Source organism: Mastigoproctus giganteus, chromosome 12 (genome assembly GCF_048544385.1).
Source record: "Mastigoproctus giganteus isolate SK-2022 chromosome 12, ASM4854438v1, whole genome shotgun sequence".
NCBI lineage: Eukaryota > Metazoa > Arthropoda > Arachnida > Uropygi > Thelyphonidae > Mastigoproctus > Mastigoproctus giganteus.
In genome coordinates, this window is record NC_143586.1 from 17,164,647 (window position 1) to 17,191,184 (window position 26,538).

At 37.9% G+C, this 26,538-nt stretch overlaps 1 protein-coding gene across 3 annotated transcripts in view; it reads left to right on the forward strand.

Moving 5' to 3' along the window:
* LOC150076736 (lysosomal alpha-glucosidase-like) overlaps positions 1–26,538 on the forward strand; it is a 238,790-nt gene that overhangs the window by 50,402 nt on the left and 161,850 nt on the right. For all 3 annotated transcript variants that reach the window (XM_090386832.1, XM_090386831.1, XM_090386833.1), the window contains exons 6-7: positions 420–551; positions 18,072–18,182. In XM_090386832.1, the coding sequence (XP_090242958.1) occupies positions 420–551; positions 18,072–18,182 (243 nt within the window). The remainder of the gene's footprint in view (positions 1–419; positions 552–18,071; positions 18,183–26,538) is intronic.

Sequence of the window (26,538 nt, forward strand, 5' to 3'; positions counted from 1 at the left end):
GTAGCATTAACCATTGATACTGTTAATATCTATCTGTATGATACTATCTGTACAATATTGTAAATAGGTGGCAGGGTTGCTAAAAAATTGGCTGGGGCTGCCTAGTATAATAAACAAAAAATAAAATTAAATATCACAGTGACTTTGCATACTTTCTGGATATAACAGATTTGGATGATGGTGATGTATTTTTCAGCCCTAGCTCCCCATCTGTTATGAATCATTAACTTTATGAGTGAGTTTGTACTGAAATAACCTTGCCTATTCGTTGATGCATATTCTTATTAATGTTTGAAATTATTAATTTTTAAAATAGAGCAAATAATTTTTGATACTCAATATGTTTGCAGAATTTCTTTGAAAATTATTTTGTTTTATGATATATTAATGCCTATCATGTTGTGAATTTTTTTCTTCAGGATGTGCAGTGGAATGACATTGATTATATGGATCGTAATAATGACTTCACTTATGACAAACAAAGCTATTCAGGTCTTCCAGAATTTGTTAATGAAGTTCACAGTACAGGAATGCATTATGTTCCTATGATTGCAAGTATTTTGTTAACCTGTCTTTTTTAATTTAATTTTTTTTTTATTTCTGTATATTATTATTCGGTATTGAATATGTGTGATGTAATACTTAAAGGATATTTTTCATGATAACACAGGTACTTAAGATGGGAATATAAGACACAACCTCGCATTATGGCTGAGTAGAATTTTATTACAATAAAACTTTAGTAATTCAGACTAATATAGGGATAGTTCAAATTAGTCAAAAGTCTGAATTGCAGAATATAATTATATATAATTATTTTCAAGTTGTAGTTTATAATAACAGGATTGAGATTGAGAATAAATTTACTCAATCCAGCAACAAGTTATTTAGGGGATGTCAGACACTGTAGTTTTGAATTCTTGATCAGGATTAATAGATTTAATAAGAATATCAAAGCAGCTTTTGACTTCATGTAATTTAACTTTTTCTTATTTACTCTATTCTTTTTCTTCTCTGCCTTTTTCACCTATAGATTTTTCACCTTGAACTTCTGTTCTATTTCTACTTCCAATGCCATATGATATCTAGCCTGATCTTCGTCTGGCTACATTCTTGCATCTCCTTTTTTCTACTGTTATGGTACATATTTTGACACACTTCATCTTTAATTCTACCTAAATCAATAAGAGAACTGTCAATTTTTTATGCACATGCTATTGTGCCTGATTCACCTCATTCCAATGTGCAACACAGTTGCAAAAGTAATTTTGATCTTATAATTTTTAATATTGCTCATTGTCAGAATCATCAAAAAAAACCAAACAATAAAAAACACACTTTTCAGTTTATTTCCTTCAATACAAATGTACAGGGGATAGAGAGAATAATGGACATACCTGTGATAACGGCTACAGGTATGCACTAATGGTATTGGGTCACCCTTTTCTTTTAAAATAGCTTGAATTCTACTTGGAATAGATTCTAATAAATCTTGAACCATTCTTTATGGAGGAATGTTTCGAACTCCTTGAGTGAGGAAGGCTGAAGAAATCTTTTCATTCTCCTCTCCAATATATCCATAATGGCTCAATAGCATTTAAGTCTGGTGATTGTGCAGGCCATGGGAGATGCTTATCCTCAGTTTTCCTTATCATCAAACTAAGATTGGACACATCTGGATGTGTGTATTGGAGCATTATCATTTTGAAACATGGCATTCATTTGTAGAACAGTATTTGCACTTTGAGTTCACTCTGGTCACTCAGAATATCGAGATGACAGTAATTTGCCCATTCAGGGTAATAATAAGACCTAAATAATACTGAGCTAGATGATTTTGTGATAACTGAGAGGAAAGTGGAGAAGAAACTGTTGAAGATAAACATAAAAAACGCACCCGGAATGAATGGGATCTATCCAGTTATATTAAAGGAGGTAAGCAAACCCTTCGCCATAATTATGAGAGCTTCTTTGGACTCAGGGTGGTACCCATGGACTGGAGATGTGCAAATGTCACCCCAATTCACAAAGGGGAATCAAAGGGCGACACAAGTAATTATAGATCTGTTAGTTTAACTTCTGTTTCAGGAAAATTAATGGAGGAACTGGTTAAAGGAGTGCTGAAAGATCATCTAGACGAGACTTCAGTTATAGCTCGGACACAGCATGGTTTTTTTAAGGGAAAGGCTTTCCTGACCAATTTGATTGGATACTAAGATGTGGTCACAAAGGAAATGGATGCAGGGAATAACTTTGATATCATATATTTGGGTCTTTGATACTGTTGCACATGGAAGACTGCTGAACAAACTGGAGCAGTGTGGCATTGGAGGCAAATTGCTGCTATGGATAAAGGGATGGTTGAGTGGGAGAAGACAGAGAGTGATAATCAATGTACACTGCTCATCATGGACTAATGTTATTAGTAGAGTCCCTCAGGGTTCAGTGTTGGGTCCATTGTTGTTTTCTGTATTTATAAATTAGCATTAGCATTAGTAGAGGCATATGATGCAAGAAAGCAAGCTTATGCAGCATCAGCCAAAAAAAAAAAAAAAAAAAAAAAAAAAAACCCCACTTTCACTTCCACTTCACCCATCCGTTCGTTCGAAATACCTGTCCAGCTGAGCCTTAAATTTATTTAGGCTATCAACTTCCACGACAAGGGATGGAAGTCTGTTCCACCAACCAACTACCCGCTGGCTAAAGGCAAATTTCCGCACGTCTATCCTACATCTGTCTTTCCTCAATTTGAATTTATGCCCTCTCAGGTGATTATTCTGAGCAAGAGGAAGAATCCCATCAGCATTGAGCATGCTCAAACCATTCAAGGCTTTATACACCTCTATCAGATCACCTCGCTGGTGCCTAGTCTCCAGACACTGTAATTTGCGAAACTTAAGCCTTTCTTCGTAAGAGTACCCCATTGTTCCATTCACTAATCTTGTTGCCCTTCTCTGTACTTGTTCCAGCAGCTCTACATCCTTCTTGAAATGAGGCCTCCAGACCTGTATACAGTACTCAAGGTGTGGACTGACCATTGCCTTATATAAGGGAATAATCACCTCCTTATCCCTGCTAGAAAAATTCCTGTATATCATTGACAAGACACCATGAGCTACTCTTGTAGCCCGTTTGCACTGCTCAGAGAACTTCATATCTACCTGCACAATTACCCCCAGGTCCTTTTCGTTCTCTACCACTGTCAGTGTAGAGAATGAAAAGAGTTGATACGTTGCTCTGGGGTTGCTGTTTCCCATATGTAGTACTTTACATTTGTCAATGTTAAACTTCATTTGCCACCTCTCAGCCGATCTGCCCAATCCAGATCCTCTTGCAGCAGCATAGTGTCCTTGACAACCCTGCCAACCTTTGTATCGTCTGCAAACCTGGACATTAAGCTTGACATACCATCATCAATATCATTTATAAATACAGAAAACAATAATGGACCCAACACTGAACCCTGAGGGACTCCACTAATAACATTAGTCCACGATGAGCACTGTCCATTGATGACCACTCTCTGTCTTCTCCCCCTCAACCACCTCTTTATCCATAGCAGCAATTTGCCTCCAATGCCATGCCACTCCAATTTGTGCAGCAGTCTTTCATGTGCAACAATATCAAAAGCCTTTCTAAGATCCAAGTATATAATATCAAAGTTATTCCCTGCATCCATTTCTTTTGTGATTGCATCATAGTATCCAATCAAATTGGTCAGGCAAGGCTTCCCCTTAACAAAACCATACTTTGTCCGAGCTATAACTGAAGTCTTGTCTAGATGATCCTGCAGTGCCTCCATTAATTTTCCTGGAACAGAAGTTAAACTCACAGGTTAGTAATTACTTGTGTCAGCTTTTGATCCTCCTTTGTGAATTGGGGTCACATTTGCACATCTCCAGTCTGTGGATACCTCCCCTGAGTCCCAGGAAGCTGTCATAATTATGGCTAAGGATTTGCTTACTTCCTTTGCTGCCTCCTTTAATATAACTGGATAGATCCAATCCACCCCAGGTGCCTTTCTTGTGTTTATCTTGAACAATTTCTCCTCCACTTTACTCTCAGTTATTACAAGATTCTCTAACTTATTGCCAGAGTTGAATACACCTGTGGCATTCCCCTCGCTGAATAACTCATCATGTGAGAATGTCGATGCAAAATATTCATTTAGTTTGTTAGCTACCTGAGCAGGATCATCAACAGTTGACCCATTGATATCAAGTGGACCAATCTGATTCATCCCCTTCCTTCTAGAGTTTACATAAGTAAAGAACTCTTTGCTGTTTTTCTTTGCATCCCTTGCCAAAGATTTCTCGTAATCTGCCTTTGCCTGCCTAACCTCCTTTGAAACTTACAGAACAACTTGTATCTATCATAGGCTTCTGTGTCACGTGTTAATTTATATGTATCCCATGCATTTTTCTTCTCTGTCATATGTCTTATTATTTCATCTGACATCCATTTAGGCCTAAACCTTGAACAATATTTCTTAGTTGGTATGTAAAGCCTAGTAGCTTCCATGATAAGTTCTTTGAATGCTTCCCATTTTGAATTTGCTGTTGGTAACATCTTCAGTTGGTCCCACTGTATAGAATTTAAATACTGTCTCAGACCATTGTAGTCGCCTTTACGAAAGCAATAACCTTTCCCTTTACCCCTGATGGTAGTTACCTCTTTGAGTAAATCCCACTTCAGCACACTGTGATCACTGCCACTTAGTGGTTCATTTATCTGCAGATTCATAATGCATGAAGAATCACTACTGATAATCAAATCAAGAGTATTACTCCCTCTAGTTGCCTCCCGAACATGCTGATGTAGAAAACAATCATCCAATAAATCCACAAAAGCCTTACTAGTGTGTGAATGACCAGCCCCCAAATTCCAGTCAATATCTGGGAAATTAAAATCCTCCATTATAAGACTCTCTGATTTACTGGCCCACTCTATTTCCCCGTACAGTTTCTTATTATACTCATCAGAGTCATTAGGCCTATAGCACACTCCTACTCTCAATTTTGATCTCCCAATGCTTATGTCACACCATACTGACTCGACACTGCACTGTCCAGCGATGTCGACTGGCTTCACTTCCTTCGATTTTGTGTTTCTTAACACATAATAGCATAACCCCTCCTCCCTTCCTATCCTGTCTATCCTTTCTGTAGACGTTGTATCCCCAAATTCCAGTTCTGCATTCCTTATATCTGTGTGACACCATGTCTCTGATATCCCAACAATATCTGCCTTTGATGCTTTGAGCAATACCTCAAATTCATCAAATTTATTTACCAAACATCTAGCATTGGTGTACACGCAAGTATACATGCACCTGTTCTTATTCTTAGCTACCCTAACACAACCCATGTGTTTACTTGTACCGTAATGACTCCCAGCACTCTCTGAAATATCCTGCATCTTGTTTTTGAGGCTTCTGCTCATTCCAATAGAAGCAGTGCAAGAATCACTTTAACCTCTGCCAGTGGCTACTGTTAATCTATTAGTCTTGATGATATTGATGATGGTATGATATTGATGCCAAATGATATTGATGACGGTATATCAAGCTTAATGTCCAAGTTTGTTAATGACACAAATGACAGTACGCTGCTGCAACAGATTTAGAAAAGTTGAACAGTTGGGCTGAGAGGTGACAAATGAAGTTTAGCATTGACAAATGTAAAGTACTACATATGGGAAGCAGTAACCCCAGAGTAACGCATGAACTCTGTGGTACTACGGCACCTCTGTAGCCAGGTGGGCAGGAGCAACAGTGCGTAGCACACGCTTCTTGATTAGACCGGGGTTCGAGCCCTTGAACACCAAATACGGAGGATGCGGAAAGGTCAGGGAATGACCACCGCATATCCCCGAAGCAATATGGCCTTGGTTGCTAATGCTCCTAAAAACCAAATAACAACAACTGTGGTACTACACTGACAGTGGTAGAGAATGAAAAGGACCTGGGGGTAATTGTGCAGGCAGATATAAAGTTCTCTGAGCAGTGCAAACAGGCTGCAAGAGTAGCTCATGGTGTCTTGTCAATGATATACAGGAATTTTTCTAGCAGGAATAAGGAGGTGATTATTCCCTTGTATAAGGCAATGGTCAGGCCACACCTTGAGTACTGTATACAGGTCTGGAGGCCTCATTTTAAGAAGGATGTAGAGCTGTTGGAATGAGTACAGAGAAAGGAAACAAGATTAGTGAATGGAACAAAGGGTTGCTCTTACGAAGAAAGGCTTAAGTTTTGGAAAGTACTGTGTCTGGGACTAGGCACCTGCGAGGTAATCTGATTGAGGTATATAAAGCCTTGAATGGTTTGAGCATGCTCAATGCTGATGGGATTCTTCCTCTTGCTCAGAATAATCACCTGAAAGGACATAAATTCAAATTAAGGAAAGACAGATGTAGGATAGATGTGCGGAAGTTTGTCTTTAGCCAGCGGGTAGTTGGTTGGTGGAACAGACTTCCATCCTTTGTTGTGGAAATTGATAGCCTAAATAAATTTAAGGCTGAGCTGGACAGGTATTTCAAACGAACGGAGGGTTGAAATGGGAGCGGGTTTTTTTTATTTTTTTGGCTGATGCTGCATAAGCTTGCTTTCTTGCATCATATACCTCTGGTAATGCTAAGATTTTGCAACTCCTCAATGTTTGACAGTTGGCATAACACAGCCAGAATGATGGCATTCCTTTGGCATTTGCTAAATGTGAACTATCTGATATTGGAAAAAGTGTGAATGATGATTCACTTGAAATTATGATTTAAAATATTTCTTGATCAAATATCTAAGAGCCGACCTGGCTAGCCAGGTGGGTAAAGTGCCTGCGTGGCAACCCAAAAGGTCGCGGGTTCAACTCCCGCCTCAGGCTTGGATCAAAGTACTGCAAAAACCTTGGGAGGTGCATTATGGCCACAGAAGCCGATGCGCCAACAACTACCAACAAAAAAAAAAATAAAAAAATATCTAAGAGTATGAAAAAAGGTTGTTTATGCATGGGTATTGCACTTCCATCAGTTTTACTACCCAGGTAGTATGCATGCATAGTTTAATTATATCTCGTATTGTGAATACCTTCACGAGTTGCTGAGGTATTGCACTGCTTTGAATAAGTAATACTTCACCAGTGGAGAAGACTAATGTTACACAAATTAAAGGATGGAGAAAGATGGTAAATGGAAAGTCCAGAATGACTGAGCTGTACATACACTGGGTATTGCAATATTTTGCAACTGATGTTTTGCAAAATTTTTACAAAAAATTAGCACTTATTTACATTCTGATATTTTGTAGCCACTTTAAAATAAAAGGATTCTATGTACTATTTGATTCAAGCCCTAACTAAGTTATGCAACACCTCTCTCTCTTCCTCTCGGGTTGGGCTTGGAAGAAAAGCTGTCTTAAAATACTTCATGTAGACCCATATTCATCATATTCATTTATGTATTTTTCCTAATGGTGGTGGACACTTTCAGGATAAAAATGTCATGATCCTTTGGGTAGGATGTGGATGAGTAATGATAAGACTTCCATCAACCTTAAGAAAAACAATTTTGAAAATTTCTTTCAATAAAAATCTGCTGTGATTCCTTTCTTAGTGTCAAATTCAAAACATTATATTACTTTGATTAAATTCTATTAAAAATAAAATTAATAAGCAAATCATGTATACAATGCCACTTATCATGAACTACTCATCCCGAAGTGTTCTGGTCCAAGGATAAGATGTATTTGCAAATTGTTTGAAGAATATGCTGGTGAAATGTGACATCTAGTCTCCAGTGGATGATGTCACATTTTATTCTAATATTGCAAATAATTTATTATAAGTTTATAATATTAGCATTAGCATTAATAGAGGCATATGATTCAAGAAAGCAAGCTTATACAGCCTCAGCAAAAAAAAAAAAAAAAAAAAAAAATTTAATAAATAAATAAAACCTTCCCATTTCACCTATCCATTCACTTCAAAGGTTTGTTTAGTTCTTTCTCGAATTTATTTAAGCTGTTCACTTCCACAATGACAGATGGAACTTTGCTCCGGCAGTCAACCACCTGCTGACTAAAGACAAATTTCTGTACATCTATTCTGCAACTGTCTTTCCTCGGTTTGAATTTATGCACCCTTAACTGCATAATCTGAGCAAGAGGAAGCCCATCAGCATTGAGTTTGCTCAAACCTCGCAGGTGCCTAGTCTCCAGATGCTGCAGTTTGCAGAACTGAAACCTTTCTTGGTAACAGTACTGAAAACCTTTCTTGGTCACCCTCACCAATCTCGTTGCCCTTCTCTATACTTGTTCCAGCAGCTCTACATTCTTTCTAAAATGAGACCTCCAGACCTGTAAGCAGTACTCAAGGAATGGCCTCACCATTGCCATATACAAATGGATAATCACCTCCTTAACCCTGCTAGCAAAATACCCATATATCATTAACAAGACCCAGCGATATGCTCTGGCAACCTGTCTGTACTGCTTGGAAAACTTCATATCTGATTGCACAATTACCCCCATGTCTTATTCATTCTCCATCACTCTGGGTGTAGTACTGCTCAGTTGGTAGGTTATACACCCTCTATAACACCACTTTTCCTCATTCTCCATTCTACCGGAGAGCAGTCAATTGGGAAGATGTCACCCTTCTTCATCCAGAAAGGATTGGAAGGGTTGGCAGGATCACCAAAATCAGTAAAATGGCTGCGTTCTGGCGATCTTTTAGTGAAGCTTCAAACACCAAGCAAGCAGAAAGAATCCTGAATGCGACATCCATAGGGGGAATACCGATCAGTGTAACACCCCACAAAACTTTGAACTCTTCACGAGGTGTCATTTCAGAGTGGGATCTTCTTCATGTCTCTGAAGAAGAGATCTGCTCTGAACTAAAAGACCAAGGAGTGACAGCTGTCAAAAGAATATCAATGCGGAAGGATGGGAATCTCGTCCTTACCCGAGTCCTCATCCTAACATTTAACACCCCAAGTTCCATCAAGGCAGGCTACTTAAACTGCCCAGTGAGGCTTTACATTCCAAACCCACTGAGGTGTTTTATTTGTCAGAAATACGGCCATTCACAAACAGCTTGTCATGGTAATCCTGCCTGCGCCCGATGTGGTACGAAAGACCACGAGAGCAAGGAATGTTCAGCTTCCAAGCCAATTTGCATAAATTGCCAAGGAGAGCACCCTGCCTATTCTAGAGCATGCCAGAGGTGGAAGGACGAGAAAGAAATTCAAAAAATAAAAACAGAGCTGAACATATCCTATCAGGAGGCCAGAAAACGCATTCAACCGATAAATAGCGGGAAACCTTCATACGCCCAGAAGGTTTCTGCGAAGTGCACCATCGGTACACAAACCGAGATGACTGTACCACCAAAAGAGTCATTTACTCCGATTGCACGCTATTTATTGCATTCACAAATGCCCACCCAAAAAACTCAGTCAGCTGCCACTCCTATTTCCGTACCTCCTAATGCTCCACCACTACCAAAACCAAGTGGTAAAGAAAAGATGCAAATATCGGAAGAGTCACCTGCAATACAACAAACAATGGAGATCAAGGACTGAGAAAATGAAGCCCTCAGCTCTTCGGAAACCACCTGATGGACCTAACAAATCCAAATAATGGGTAAGTTTAAATTTCTACAATGGAATTGTCGCGGATTCCGTCGAAATAGTGACGACATCAAGGCGCTCCTGAGTAAGCATGAGCCTACTTGCTTTTGCTTACAGGAGACATATTTAAAGGCAAATGAGGACCCATACTTCTGTAACTTTTCAGTTATTCGAAAAGACAGAGATGCAGATGGACCTGCCCACGGAGGAGTCGCCATCCTTGTGGGTAGCTACACCACTTACCACCAACTTAGAGGCTGTAGCAGTTCAAGTTACTGTAGGGTTTATCTTAACTGTTTGTTCCATCTATTTTCCACCTGGGAACGACATCCCCCAGGCAGACCTTGATGATCTCATTAGATAATTGCAGCCCCCTTTTTGTTTACTAGGGGATTTTAATGGACACACTGTGGGGTGGTGCTGACATCAATGGAAGGGGTCGGACTATAGAGCACATGCTTGAAAACAATGACCTGGCCCTGTTAAATGTTGGACTTAACACCTTTTGCCATATGCCTACCCGTACTTTTACCGCGATCGATCTTTCTATATGCTCTCCCTCTCTCTCCTTCCCGTGTGTACATGGGAGGTTGAAGACAACATTTATGGCAGTGACCACTTCCCCGTAATATCACCCTTTGCAAAGGGAGACTATGCCACCCGTCTAGGATGCCACGGTGGAAGATCGGTCACGCTGACTGGAATGCCTTCAAAGAACTAGCATCATTTGATACCAACACAGTCATCAAAGATCCGATTAATGACGCGGTAAAGTACGCTACAGACACTGTTGTCCAAGCAGCGGCAATTGCAATTCCAAAGATTTCGTCTCGGTTTCCACCATTTCCAAAACCATGGTCGAATTCTAATTGCACTGCAGCAAGAAAATCTCAAAACAAGGCGTGGGGTATTTTTCGCCGCTACTCCACCGCAGATAACTTAATAACATTCAAACGCGCACGTGCTAAAGCACGTTACGTAAGACGTCAGAGTCAGAAGGAATCTTGGATTAAATTCACATCTTCTATCAACCAGGCTTCATCATCTAAGCTTGTCTGGGATAAAGTCCGGAAAATGAAGGGGAAATACACATCACACCCTTCCTTGATCCTGGAGCATAATGGATGTGCAATTGCAGACCAAACTACAATTGCAAACACTCTTGGTGAGACATTTGCTAAAGTGTCTGCCAAAACATCTTACCACCCTGAGTTTCTGGCCCTCAAAAGAAATGCCGAAAGGCAACATTTGAAATTACAATCAAAGAACTGTGCAGAATACAATCAACCCTTCACAGAATGGGAAATGAAAGCAGCACTGTCACTATCCCAGTCTAGTGCCGTAGGGCCAGGAACAGTTGAATCTCTGGAACAGTTGCTCTATTTGTACAACAGGGTTTATCTTGAAGATGAATTTCCGGACTCCTGGCATAAGGCAATCGTGCTTGCCTTTCCAAAGCCAGGAAAAGATCCAAAATTTCCGAGTAATTACCGTCCAATTGCTCTGACAAGCTGCTTGTTCAAGATCTTGGAAAGGATGGTGAATGCCTGTCTCATGTGGTATTTAGAAGCGAATGACCTCTTTTCCAAAGTTCAATGTGGTTTTCGAAGGAACAGGTCAACACTTGACCATCTTATAAAACTAGAAACATCTATCCGAGATGCTTTCCTTAAACGTGAACACCTGGTGTCAATTTTCTTTGATATCGAAAAAGCATATGACACGGCTTGGAGATTTGGAATCTTAAATGATATCTATTATCTGGGTCTGAGGGGCCATCTAGCCCTCTTCATTAAAAGTTTCTTAGTGAACCGGTCATTCCAAGTTCGTGTCGGCTCCGTTCTCTCTCAATCTTTTTGTTAAGAGGAAGGAGTCCCCCAAGGGTCAGTGTTAAGTGTTACGCTTTTCACTATCAAAGTTAATTCTATTACTGAACAGCTTCCTCCAACTGTAAATAGCGCCCTCTTTGTTGATGATTTTACCATCTTCTGTCAGTCATGCAACATGAGGGTTATTGAACGACAATTGCAGCATGCCATTGGCCATGTCAAAACTTGGGCAATGGCTAATGGTTTCAGGTTATCACCTCAGAAGACCGTCTGCATACACTTTTGTCGCAAACGGAACCTTCACCCTGAACCAGAACTCAAACTCGGACAACACATCATTCCAGTAGTTCCTGATACAAAATTCTTGGGTCTCACATTCGATAAGAAGTTGACATTTTTACCACATATCCTTCAACTACGAACAAAGTGCACGAGGGGATTGAATCTCCTTCGTGCCATCTCCTCAAATAAATGGGGGGCAGACCGGTGCACTTTACTCCTCCTTTATTGTGCTCTTGTTCGTTTAAAATTAGACTATGGGTCCCAAGTGTACGCATCGGCTAGAAATAGCGTACTACGGTGGCTAGATCCACTCCACCACCAAGCCATCCGAACAGCTACTGGAGCATTCAGAACATCTCCTGTCCAGAGTTTATACGTCGAAGCCGGTGAACCACCACTATTGCTCCGACGAAAGCAATTGTCACTAAAATATACCTTTAAACTAAAATCCCTGCCAGACAACCCAACGTGGACTTGTGTTTTTGAGCCACGATAGGAAACGCTTTATAAAACCTGTCAGACTGCTAACCGATCCTTTGGCATCCGTGTCCAAGAGCTTCTCAAAGAGCTCAATATCACGGTGGACAATGTTGCCCAGTCACCAAGGCAACCACTTCCACCCTGGCATGCTCGCTTACCATCATGTGACTTCTCCATTAAAAGTTGGGGTAAGTCCATAACTCCATCCTCTGTGTACCAACAACTCTATGCTGCCCACCGGTCCGATTACTCTGATTTTCTGCCTGTGTTCACCGATGGCTCGAAATCAAAGTTGTCTGTAGCATCTGCTGCTGTCTTTCCAGATAGTACTATATCTGGGAAGATTCCCCACAAATGCAACATATATACAGCTGAGTTGTATGCTATTGAGCTAGCCTTGGACCATATTAAAACCCGTAAGCACCAAAGATGTATTGTGTACACTAACTCTTCAAGTACACTGCAGGCTTTATCAGGGATGAGGTATAATCCTTATCCGATTATGACTCGGATTCAGCAGACGTTACATTCCCTGTTTGAGTGTTCATTCGACATCCGTTTCTGCTGGATTTCCAGCCACATTGGGATCAAGGGAAATGAACTGGCAGATGCTGCGGCCAGATCATCAGAACCCCACAACACTTATTGCCTGTTACCCCACATCACTTAGTCCCCTATACAGACTACAGGCAGCTAATACAAGCTAAATTACATTCCCAATGGCAACAATCTTGGCATGAGCAAGTCACAAACAAGCTCTATCAGATAAAGCCTGTAATTCGACACTGGCAGTCTAGTCTGCGCAGGAACCGCAAAGAGGAAGTTGTTCTAGCTCGTCTCCGCATAGGACACAGTCATCTTACACATGCTTTTCTGCTGAGGGCAGATGACTGTCCTATGTGCGAGAACTGCGGCACCATTTTAACTATTCATCACATTTTAACCGTGTGTCCACGTTTTAGACAAGAATGTGATTTATATTTTACCGTTTTTAGTCATCCGGCTGAGCCTTATACACTCATTCAGATTTTATCCGACAATGACCATGTGTCTACTGTTTTTAGCTTTTTAAAATCAATGAACGTTTTTGCTCATATATAAAATTTACATTTTATTGTGATTTTCTATTGATTTATCTTTTATACCTTTTATACATTTGTTAGATATTTTGACATAGTGACTTAAGTAATTAGGTCACTGAAAGTTTAAAACTTTTTATATATGACCTGGTCTTGGCGCATTATTGCCTTGGTAGCTAATGCGCCAATAAAATCAAAACCAACCAACCATTGGTAGGTTATACTATTACTCTACTGCTACTCATATGCAGTACTTTGCATTTGTCAATGTTAAACTTCAGTTACTTTTGCACTCTATTTCTTTGTACACTTGTTCATTGTGCTCATCAGAGTCAGCGTCATTAGGCCTATAACACTCTTGTTCTCATTTTTGCTTTCCCAGTGCTTATTTCATGCAAAACTGACTTAGCATTGCGCTGTCCATGGCACTTGCCATGTCATCTGGATGCACTGCCTTAGATTTTCTGTGTTTCTTAATTAATAGTATAAGACCTCCTCCTGTCTGTCCTTCCAATTCACATTGTACTCACAAAATTCTAATTCTGCATTCTTTATATCTGTGTGATACCACATCTCTGATATCCCAACAATATCCACCTTTGATGCCTTGACCAACACTTCAAATTCATCAAATTTATTTACTGTATTCCTAGCATTGGTGTACATGCAAGTATACATGCACCTGTTTTTATGCTTAATTACTCTAACACAGCCAATGTATTTATTTGTTCTATAATGACTCTCAGCTGTTCTTGAAATCCCCAGCACCTTGTTTTCCAGGCTGCTACTCATTCCATTGGAAGCAGTGCAAGAATCACTTTCACCTCTGTCTGCTGCTTATTGTCAGTTAATCTATTAGTCTGTGTATCCTTCCCCACACAAGCTAGCAGTTTTCCGACCCACTTAACACTGCCTTGATAGCATCAGCAGATATTCTTTCACCCTTTCTATTTAAGTGTATCCCCTTCCCGTAGAAACAGTGTCTCCTGTTAACAACTACAGTCCATGCTGAGAAAAATTCTACCTCATGAGCCTTGCACAGTCTCCCCACGGCTGAATTGATTGACAAGGCTCTCCTCATATACACTTTCCTGTTGTGTCTGGACAAAAAGGCAGACACTTTCAAATTTAACCCTAACTTGTGCCCCCCCCCCTTTTTTTTTTTTTCAACATTGATCTGTACTTGTTAAGTAAGTGTGCTGATCTCCTACTCTTAATGTCATTAGTGTCAATGTGTACAACAATATCATATTTTGTGCCCTTAAAAGATGATATTTGGTCTACAATGTTATCAAGTTTTGCCCCTGCAGACATATCCTGGTCCTAAAGGGAGTAAAGAAACAATATAGTGTTCATGTACACCTATTCCAATGCCCTCTTAAATATAGTGCCTACTGTCGTATCAGTAAATAACAACAAAAATAGCTCAGCCTTACAAACTAATGGCACCATATGAGTTCTAGAAAGATTCAGTAAATATACATGACTTGAACAGTTAAAAGGAAAAACTAACTGAAGATACTATATTACTAAGTTCTTTTATTTTGAAAGACCTTTACACCTTCTAACCCTCCTCAGCATGCGCGTTCTCTCTCTCTCTCTCTCTCTCTCTCTCTCTCTCTCTCTCTCTCTCTCTCTCTCTCTCTCTCTCTCTCTCTCTCTCTACTCTGATGTTTACATAGTCAAGTAGATTACATTCTAATGACAACAGTGTACATGCAAGTATACATGCACCTCTTTCTACTCTTACCTAGAATACATTCCATGTATTTGCTTTTTCAATGAGGACCCTTAGCATGCCATATAATCTTCAACACTTTCCTTTCCAGGCTGATGCATGTCCCAATAGACGAAGTGCAAGAATCACACACTTTTGTCTGTGATTGCTGTTAATCTGTTAGTTTGTGTAAATCCCCCCCACAAGCTAGTAGTTTTCTGACCCACTTAAAGCTGCCTTTATAGCATCATCAAATATTCTTGCATCCCTTGTAATCGAGTGTATCCCATTGCATCCCTGTAAAAACCCTCTCTCCTGTTAAGAAGCACAGAACATGCCTGAAAAATAGATACAAATTACAAATAAATATAAATTTAAAAATAGTTGCAAGCCCCAGTTTCTCTGATCATTAAAAGAATGTTATATTGATTGTTTTTGTTTGTTCCTTGTCAAATGCAAGTAAAATTAAACTTTCCATTCATTGGAAAAACTAACTGTTCTTCATGGTTGATGTATTCTAGGTAAAACTGAGAATGTTTATTCACATGTAACACTATTGCAGCTAAATATTTGAAGCTGCTAGTAAATTATACTGCATAGGCCTATAGAAAACAGCAAATTGTGAAGAATGCCAATTGCCAGAAATTGATAGACTTAGAAGAAAATTGATTAAAAGAAATACAATCTATTATAAGTTGTACTATAAAATTATAATTTTATATTACAACTTATAATTCATAAGACTTAGCAAAGACTAGCAGCAATTGAATTTTATAATTAAATTGCTGCTAGTCTCTGCTTTAACTTTAATATTTTGGCATTGGGTTTGGGATGCTCACAGTTTTCCATGAGGGACCAGAGGAGGCTGAGCTACCCATGTCCTTGACCAGAAGTCAGATAGTGTGTATCATGCTGAAGATGAAATTGTTATTGTTTTTGGCAGCAATACAATTGGACTGTCTATGAGGAGCACTCTTGGAAAAGTTGGCAATTTCTGAAGTGGTAGTTGGTTAGTTTTGTTGTGCTGTGGAATTACTCCCAGTGAATTAGAATGAATGGTGCCTAGGACTGTGGGGAAACCAGTGTCAAGACGCTGCTCTTGAACATGTGGGCCATAACACAAGATGGTCTAACGGATGAACCTGTTGATGAAGTTAGGAAAAGGCCTGATAAAGATGACAATTGAACTACCAGTTAGTAAGGTCATCCTTTCCAGTTCACCCTTTCCAGATCCATAGAACTTCAGGCACTTAAACCCCAGATATGGGATTTGTAGCTCTGATTTTCAAGCTTAGCTTGAAAATCAGAAGCAACTTCATTCATGATGACTACCCACAGGTGTTCATTATGGACGTGCTTCCACCATTAAGATAAACTTCCACGAAAACTTCATGAATGGACCATTGCCAATAGAAGACCACTACTTTTCATTATGATCCCATTCATCCTTGGGATAAATGATGGTTGCTTGGTTGGCCAAAAGACACAAGATAAAAATCATATTCTCAGCATCTAAGAACATCTGACTCGTCAAGCCTCCCTGTCCCACTCCTAACGTAGGGAGTGGCAGGGAGGCCCTGATTCACCAAACATTTGGTGTATCAGATGAGTTATGTAGTTTGTGAAGGCATTATGTGAGGCAGTCAATGGAGGCTATTCAAAAGAATCCATGAATAAAAAATATGTGACTAGCAAAACTATAAACTAGTTAATGGATAACTATAAGTTAGTTAACACCTGTGATCATGTCTTGCATTCAGTGGAATTAGACATTTTCGGAACTTTGTAGCTACCAAAACACTTTCTACGATTCATACAAATGATCTCTCTCTCTCTCTCTCTCCCCCCCTCCCTCCCCCATCCTCCTTCCTCTATCTGATTCTCTGATTCATGTATTTGAGAATCCAAATTTAAGTGTCTATATTACTAACGATGTAAACCAGTATTTACATATGTGGCTACCAAAATACTTTCTATGGTTCATACAAATGATCTCTCTCTCTCTCTCTCTCTCTCTCTCTCTCTCTCTCTCTCTCTCTCTCTCTCTCTCTCTCTTCCCCCCCCATCCTCGTTCCTCTATCTGATTCATGTATTTGAGAATCCAAATTTAAGTGTCTATATTACCAACGATGTAAACCAGTATTTATGCATCGTTGCCAACAGATATGCACTTCAGTGGAAGTGTGGCTTTTTTATTCTTCAGTTTATTTCCCCCTGTGTAATGCCTTTTAATGAACACATTAGTTATTCAAAATAGTGAAAGTTGGATGTGTTCTATAAAATAATCTCTTTTGTTCCAAAAGAGATTATTTTATAGAACACATCCAAATTCTATAAAATAATCTCTTTTGTTCTAAAAGAGATTATTTTATATAATTGAGTCCCTGATCCATCTAAGACCCTCAGGTGGATCAGGGACTAGCTGAAGGACAGAGTAGTCATGAATGAGTCTACTCTGAGGTACATCTTGGTCTGGACTGGTTGGGAAGAGGAGGGGGTTGCTGCTAGGTGCAATTTGGCAAAGTTCAAATTGAAATTAGATAAGCATACTTCTTTCTGGCCTCCATAGCCAAATGGTCAGGAACGGGAGTGCAGTAGTACACGCTCCTTGAGTAGACTGGGGTTCATGCCCCTGACTGCTAAATATTGGTCGATCTGTCAACCCGCACTGGACCAGCATGGCATTTCCCACAACATGAATTGTTGAGGAGGCTTCTATCCTGCAGTGGGTTGATAATGGCTGCAGTTTACCTTTTTTTTTTTTACTTCTTTCTGGCAATGAGATTTATCAGTATTGTTAATACTGATAAATTTTCCTATATTCAGTTCCCTGAATTCAACTTCTGTACATGCAAATAACTCAGTCCTCACAGATATGCATGTGATGGGGGAGTACCAGTATAATTTTTTAAAAAGTCACTATTTGTAATAACTTATTTTAAGTTCTCTTTGAAGTATCAAAAATTAAATAGTACATTTTTGCAAGCTACGTTAGAAAATGTGTCAGCACACACCACTTCTTTCACTTATAGTGAAGATCCTGATTTCTGAAAATTTTATTTCTAGGATCCAGGAATCAGTAGCGGTGAAACTCCTGGTACTTACCCTCCTTTTGAAGATGGTGTTAAAATGGATATCTTTGTCAAAAATATAACAGGACAGTTGTTTATTGGTAAAGTAAGTTATTATTGATATTTTGTCGAAAATATAACAGGACAGTTGTTTATTGGTAAAGTAAGCTATTGATATTTTCATACTTTTTATTAATAATTTTACATTTTATTTGTAAATAAATAGATATTTATAATCTTGGCTATCACTGAAATACAAACACCTGTCTAATAATGTGTTTAGCCTTCCCGAGTCTAATAATATCTTTGTTCTGCCACTGCCATTGGCATGACTCTATACTGACTGCAAATTAACTGTCATGCTAGCCGCAAATCAATGGTGATAGTGCTGTACTTCAAGCAGTCTTTTTCTGCTTCATCCATAATTATCATTTGGACAGGGGTGTGTGGGCGTGTGCGCTCGCTTGCTCGCATGCATGTTTGAAGTTGGTTGATGGAAACAAACAAAGTGATCCAAATATCCCTCAAAACACGTGTACGCCTCTCTAGTGTCATCTGAGTACCAGATGTCTGAATCTGTTTACATTGTCTTGTGTACATGTGGGGATTCAGGGGAAAAAATCTCCTTTATTGGGAGTTATGTTTTGCTTAGTGTTTCTTAATTGACTTACTAACAGCAGACATCCAGTGTTATAAAGACAGTTGACATATTGCTTATACCTCTCCTTGAAATAAAGATAGAAGCAAAACAAAATATGTAGCAATATTCCTGCATTGAAATGGGTTCAGGTTCAAGACTTATCCACTTAAATTTAGATCAGAAAATTTATATCTTTCAATCTCATTCTTACTAAACTGTATGCTAATGACAGATATTGGATTATCCTACTGCATTTTCTCTACTGAAATCATTGTAGCTGTTTTTATATAGTAAAGTTTTGCAGTAAAGCAAATAAGTTATATTTCTTTGAGAATCAATTGGCATTATAGTTTTACAATTTTGGCACTTCTTGCATCATTTGTTACCAAATGATGCAAGAATTAATTTTCTATGTATTTATTTGTTGAAATAATTAATTCTCATGATACATTTTGCCTCTATACTTGATATCTAATATCAGAAAGGAAGCATATGAGTTATGTTAATCTTTAGCATCGAATTCTGTCTGATTATAAAGAGGAAAATGCAGCAAGAAGAATTAATGTGAAACTTACCTGTTATTTGTTAATTTGTAAATAAATGCTACTTGCCTTTATTTCAGAAAGCCTGACTGACTGCTACTGACTGTTATGGGGCACCAGAGTAGTAACTGGTAGTGAAGAGAGAGGAAAAAAAGATACATAAGAACATTCAGTTTTACAAGAGTAATTATCAAGATAGCTAAGTATTAGCCATAAGTTGTCCAAAGGATAAAAAGATATTATTCAACATGACAGGAAATTGGGATTATTAGCTGACAAAGGAAAGGCCAATAGATCAAATCTAAATTTAGATATATTGGTTAAATGGAATGTTTGATATAGTTTTATGCAGTGAAGGAAATTAAACAGAAGGCACTAAATATGGTTAACTTAATTTTTAACAAAGGATTATTGAATGGCTAAAAATATTAAGCCATTGCACTATACAATGGTAATTAATGCACCAAGTGATTTGATTTAGTCACAATGGTAAAGCATAGTACATTTAATCTCGCTATTTAATGAAACCGAACCAGTGTTTAAGAAAACAGGTAGTTAAATCTAGTTTAAATACATACTTGTCATAACCTGCATAGGAAAGTGTTTTTTTTTTTTTTTTTTTTTTCAGTGACACTAAAGAAGTAACTGCGATCTTTTTAACTATAATTAACACTTTATTAAAACAAATATTTATGTTGGAATATGGCCTTCTAACAGCTTCCACTGTATATACGAAAACACATGTGCATATGCATGCATACATACCTATACTGCTGTATATTCATTTTAACCTCACTAGTTTACACCTTTTATACTCTATACTCCGATTTTACACCTTTGCTTCAGCACTGGTAACACTCCAGTTGTCAAAGTGGTCAAGTTGAAATTTCTGTAATCATTGGTTCTACTGTCCAACTACGAGTGGGTTTGCCTACTATCCAACAGTGGGTTTACCTAGAGGGGGCACAAAGAAGCAAGGGGTGGCAGGGCAGACCTTCCTGAGTGTGTTGATCTTTTATTTACTATTGTTCAGATTAGTGCATAACACGAACATTTGTGCATATTTGTTAAGTAATTACACAGGATGTCACATGAATGGTGTGCAGAACTGACAAGATTTCTTTCTCAAATTTTAAGTGAAAGTCATACACTCTCGCCTGAGTACAGTGTTTTCAGGAACTATCGTCCTTAGGAACAATGATCTCTATGGCATTTTTTTTTTCAATCGTAAAAGATTTTTTTACTTTTGTTTATACTCCAAGGATCAGCATATTTAATGAAAAACAGTGACAATAAAATAACTAGAAATAAAAAGAAATATTTTACTGTGACAATTATATAAATAAGGAAACATGCAAACCATAAATGTATTTCCCTCTTAAAAAATGAAATGAATATTTGCATTTTGTACATAAGTAAATAGAATGCACAAGCTCACTCATGCTTCTGCATCTGTGAACTGAATTGCTGCTTAGAGTCTAAGTAATAATTCAGTTCAGAGATGCATAGATGAAATGGCTGAGAATATGGAAGATATGTTGTGTAAGCAATGAATCTTTGCTTGTAGCATATGTGCACTTTATAAAATATGAAAGTTTAGTTCAAGAGTTGTTGTTTACAAGGTAGTTAGAAACAGATACTAAAGGTGAGTCAGTATTTCATGTTGTTGAGCAGTTCTGTAAAGACAAGAAAATTCCACTTTTAGCATTAGCATTAGTAGAGGCATTTGATGCAAGAAAGCAAGCTTATGCAGTATCAGCCAAAAAAAAAAAAAAAAATAAATAAATAAAAAAAAAATAAATAAAAAATAACCACTTCCACTTCACCCCTCTGTTCGTTCAAAATACCTGTCCAGCTGAGCCTTAAACTTATTTAGGCTATCAACTTCCACGAAAAGGGATGGAAGTCTGTTCCACCAACCAACCACTCGCTGGCTAAAGGCAAATTTCCGCACGTCTGTCCTACATCTGTCTTTCCTCAATTTGAATTTATGCCCTCTCAGGTGATTATTCTGAGCAAGAGGAAGAATCCCATCAGCATTGAGCATGCTCAAACCATTCAAGACTTTTATACACCTCTATCAGATCACCTCGCTGGTGCCTAGTCTGCAGACACTGTAATTTGCAAAACTTAAGCCTTTCTTTGTAAGAGCACCCCTTTGTTCCTTTGTTCCATTTGCTAACATACTTGCTCTTGTGACGGATGGAGTGCCATCAATGACTGGTTGCAACCATGGTTGTGTTGCATACTTGAAGAAAGTTGTACCAAATGTCTTTACCATTCACTGTGCCATTCATTGCCAACATGTGGTTGCAAAAAACCCTAGTGATTGCCTTCATGAGTCATTACTCACTATCATTACTGGTGTTAATAAAATCAGAGTCCATGCTCTCAGCGACAGACTATTTCGGGAGCTATGTGTTGAGAATGATGAAGATTTTCAACGTTTGTTGCTTCATATTGAAGTTTGTTGGCTATCAAAAGGCAAGCTTAAGACACTTTTATAACCTTTTTGACTCTATTGTGGAGTTTTTTAAAGAGAAAGATGCTTTTCTCAGTGATAAACTTAAAGGTATCAGGTGCGGCATTGCATATTTATCCAGACTATTTGCAAAATTCAGTGAAATGAATTTACAGTTGCAAGGAAATGATATCAACTTTATTAACGCCAAATCTATAGTATCCACTTTTATTTCAAAGTTAACTTTATTCAAGCGCAATATAGGCAGTCGCAAGCTATATAAGTTTCCCTCTCTGTCTGAGCTAGAAAAGATTGGTGGGATACAGAATTATGTGATCTGCAAGTCTTTTGTGATTATTTGGATATGCTGCATAAAGATATGTCTGAACAATTTAAGGATCTTCTTTTGATAGAAATTCCAGATTAGGTGATGAATCCATTTTTAGATATTGAGGAAGTTGGAGTATTAGAGGAAGAACTAATTGAGTTATGAAATGATATTGAGTTTAAGAAATCTTATCAAGAGTTTTGGTTACAGAAGAAAATTTCTGATCACTATCCTGCACTATGGATAGTGGTTAAGAAGCTACTAATTGCATTCTCAACTTCATATTTAGTAGAACGTGGTTTTAGTGTGGTCATCCAACTTATCTTCAAGCAAAGAAATCTACTCCAGATTACTGAACATGGTGATTTAAGACTCCTAAGCAACTTTAAACCAGACATTGAGAAACTGGTATTATATCATCAAGCCCATCCCTTGCATTAAAAATTTACAGAAAAATGAACTAGTTACTAAATGTAGTTCTAAGACTTTTGTTGAATGATTGTCAGATATTGAAAAGCTAGAATCACTTGTCCAGTAATTTCAGTATGTTGAATTAAATAAAATAAAACTTTTATTGGATTTGAAATAAATGTGCACATAATCATTACTGTTTTGAATTATATTTTTTTATTATCTTCCTCATTGGGCCATGCAGTCTACCACTCTGAAAAATTGAAAAATATTTTTATAAGTTAGGACTGGAGGGCATTAGGGGTGGATTTATGGAACCAAGGGGGCAGTAACTCAAATTTGGGAACCACTGATTTAGAGCAGTAAACACTTCAATCAGGTCTCCTGTCTCCTTGCAAGTGCCTAATTTTCAAGTGCTGCAATTTATAGAATCAAAGTCTTTCTTGGTAAGAGTACCTTTTTCCATTCCTAACTAATCTTGTTGCTCTTCTCCGCACCCATTCCAGCAGATCCACATCCTTCTTAAAAAGAGGCTTTCGGACCTGTATGCATTATTCAAGCTGCAGCCTAACCACTGCCTTTACAATGGGATAATCACCTCCTTGTCCTTCCTGCAAAATTCCTGTATGTCACTGACAGAACCCTGGTTTTAGCAGCGTGTTTACCCTGCTAAGAAAACTTCATGTCAGACTATACAATTACCCGTAGATAATTGTACAGTCAATCCTAATTACCTACCTTTCACTTCCAGTTAGCTTAATGCTATACTTTTGCCTATAATATAAATAGTTTTATATACATTTCCACCATTAGCCTTTGTCTACTCTCAACAATTACCTTTGTTCTTTTTCATTTTAGCTTTAGTTTCATATAATTATTTTAGGGTCCTCTATCATGTCAAACTTAAATTACATGCCGGCTGTCTATATATCCCCCCTCACAGAGCTTTAATTATACTTTATTTCAAGTATTTATTATTTTTTTTTTATGCAAAAACATCTTTGGCGGCACTGACTACATTTTCGGACTGAAGCGAAAACAAATGTAGCAAAACCTTGCAATTGTAATGAAATTTTCTTTCAGAAATGATGCACATGACGTCACTTCCTAAATGGTGCTAACAATGCTAACTCAGTTACTAACTTAGATTTGGTAGAGGAAGTAGCGGGTGTGAGAATAAAACATTACATCATTCATACTAAGATTGAAATGATGCAAAAGATGTCACTTCCTAAATGACTCTAATTCAGTCATGAACATTGGTTTGGTAGAGTAAGTAGCAGGTATTAATATTAAATGCTTCAACGCCACCGAAGAAACCTCCCACATTGACAAAAGAACAAGTTAAAAAACATTGAAAACGAAAAAAAAAATACAGAGTTTAATGAAATCTACTTCTCAAGATTTTGATCAAAATGAACCTTCTAAGTTGCATAACTAAGTAGCGGGCATGATCCCAATGCACCTGGGGTAGATGGGATCTGTCTAGTTATATTAAATGAGGCAGCAAAGGAACTAAGCAAACCTTTAGTCATAACTATGAGAGCATCCTTGGACTCAGGGGAGGTCCCCATGGACTGGAGATGTCCAGATGTATCCCCAATTCACAAAGGGGGATTGAAGGGTGACACGAGTAATTACAGACCAGTTAGTTTAACTTCTGTTCTGGGTAAAATAATGGAGTTACTGTACAGGTCTGGAGGCCTCATTTTAGGAAGAATGTAGATTTGCTTGAGCGTGTACAAAGAAGGGCAACGAGATTGGTAAGGAGAATGAAGGGATCCTCTTACCAAGAGAGACTTAAGTTCTGCAAATTGCAGCTTCTGGAGACTAGGCACCAGCAAGGTGATCTGATTGAGGTGTATAAGGCCTTGAATGGGTTGAGCATGCTGAATTGTGATGGGATTCTTCCACTTGTTCAGGTTACGAACCTAAGGGGGCATAAATTCAAATTGAGGAAAGACAATTGTAGAATAGATGTGTGGCAATTTGCCTTTAGCCAGTGGATTGTTAATTGCTGGAACAAATTTCCATCTGTCATTGTGGAAGTTGATAGGTTAAATAAATTCAGAGAGGAACTGGACAAACATTTAGAGGGAATGGTTGTGTGGATTTTTTTTTTTTTTTTTTTTGTTTTTTGGCTGATGCTACAAAAGCTCATACACTTGCTTTTTTGCATCACATGCCACTATTACTATGAGCATAAACATTACAAAAACAAACTTTGATTCTAGCTGTTGATTAAGCCATTTAAAAATTTAAAAGGTTTTTGATTTAAGAACGCAACAATAAAACAATCACTTCAACAATAAAACAATCACTTCAACAAACACCAATCACTTTTTGCAGTAGTTTATGGTTATGACATCGTACTATTTTACAAATGGATTTTGTTAACTGTTGAATTGTAAAAATACCAAATCTAACTTAGTTAACAACCTATAAGAGTATTTCAAAGATGGCTAAAACTCCAGCTGAGTAAAATCAAGAGTAAAAGCTTACTCTTGCAAGAATAAAAGCTTCAAAGCCACTGAAGAAGCCTCCCAGGTCGACAAAAGAATGAGTTCAAAAACATAGAGAATAAAAGAAATGCAGAGTTTAATAAAATCTGCTTCTCAAGATTTTGATCAACATCAACCTTCTACATCAACTTCTCATCAAGAAGCTGGACTGTCAACATCACAGAATTATATTTAAGGACTTCCTGAAGATTTTGATCCAGAAGAATTGAGCTCAAATCAGTTACCTGAGGATTTTGCAGTAGAAACAGACACCTCTTTAACCTCGTCCAAATCAAGGATGTTTTCACATAAAATAAAACATCTTTCATGCATAGAGGATACACATGCTGCTTTTTCTCCCTAATGCTATATTTTGATGTAATTATATGTTACCACGGCATGTACTTTATGTTAGAAACAGACGACACTATATTGTCGTCCTGTAAGGCAATTTTAGCATTAGCATTAGTAGAGGCATAAGATGCAGCATCAGCAAAAAAAACCCCTCCAATTTCACCCCTCCATTCATTCCAAATGCCTGTAAATTTTGGTGGTTGACACTTGAAAACGGCACCAGAATTGGGTGTGTGATATATAACAATATAATTATGTATATATTTTGTGTAATATAATATTGACTTATTTCCTTATATATGTACTATTATTATTTTATTTTTTTACCCGTTCTTTTCTTTCTTCTTTCTCATTTTTTATGTACTTCTCTTTTCTCCACAGCCCTCATTTACTTACTTCTCTTACCTCTACAACAACCTATAAGAGTATTTTTTTTATTTACTTACTTATTATGCTACTATGGTCATTAGGTCCTTTCTGACTCTCAGTTGCCTTTGTTCATAATTCCTTTTTCATACACTTTCCTCTCCCATTAATCTTTAGTATATATATATATATATATATACACACAGTATATAGTAGCAAATAGTTTCTGATTAACAGATTTCTTTTATTTTGAATTATATGAGTGAGAAACCACTAATATGTGAAGGATATGTTTAAGTTTACAGCATAATTATATTCACTTATTGTACAATTTGTTAGAAATTCCTCCTGTACAAATAGCAGGTTATCTTAGGAGTGATTCCATGAAATGATAGTAATGTTTCCTATATTTAGTTATGCAGACTGAATAATGTTCCTCACTTTTTTATATAGTGGATGGATTGTTGTTGTTGTTGTTGTTTGGTTTTTAGGAACATTAGCAACTAAGTCCATATTGCTCCGGGGATATGTGGTAGTCATTCCCTGACCTTTCTGCATCCTCCGTATTTGGTGGGCACGGTCTCGAACCCCGGTCTAATCAAGAAGCGTGTGCTATGCACTGCTGCTCCTGCCCACCTGGCTACGGAGGTGCCAATGGATGGATGGAAGTGGGTTTATATGCTAATGACCTTTTTGATCTCATTTAGTGGATACTCTGTGGGGTTGAGATTCAGTGATTCTGCAGCCCAGGAAGGTTGGGAGAGATATTTCCTGCTCTTGAAACCACTATCATGGTAAAGCAACATTATTATGCTGGCAGTAGCTATCATCAGGGGAATAGAGTTGACAGGGTGAGTAT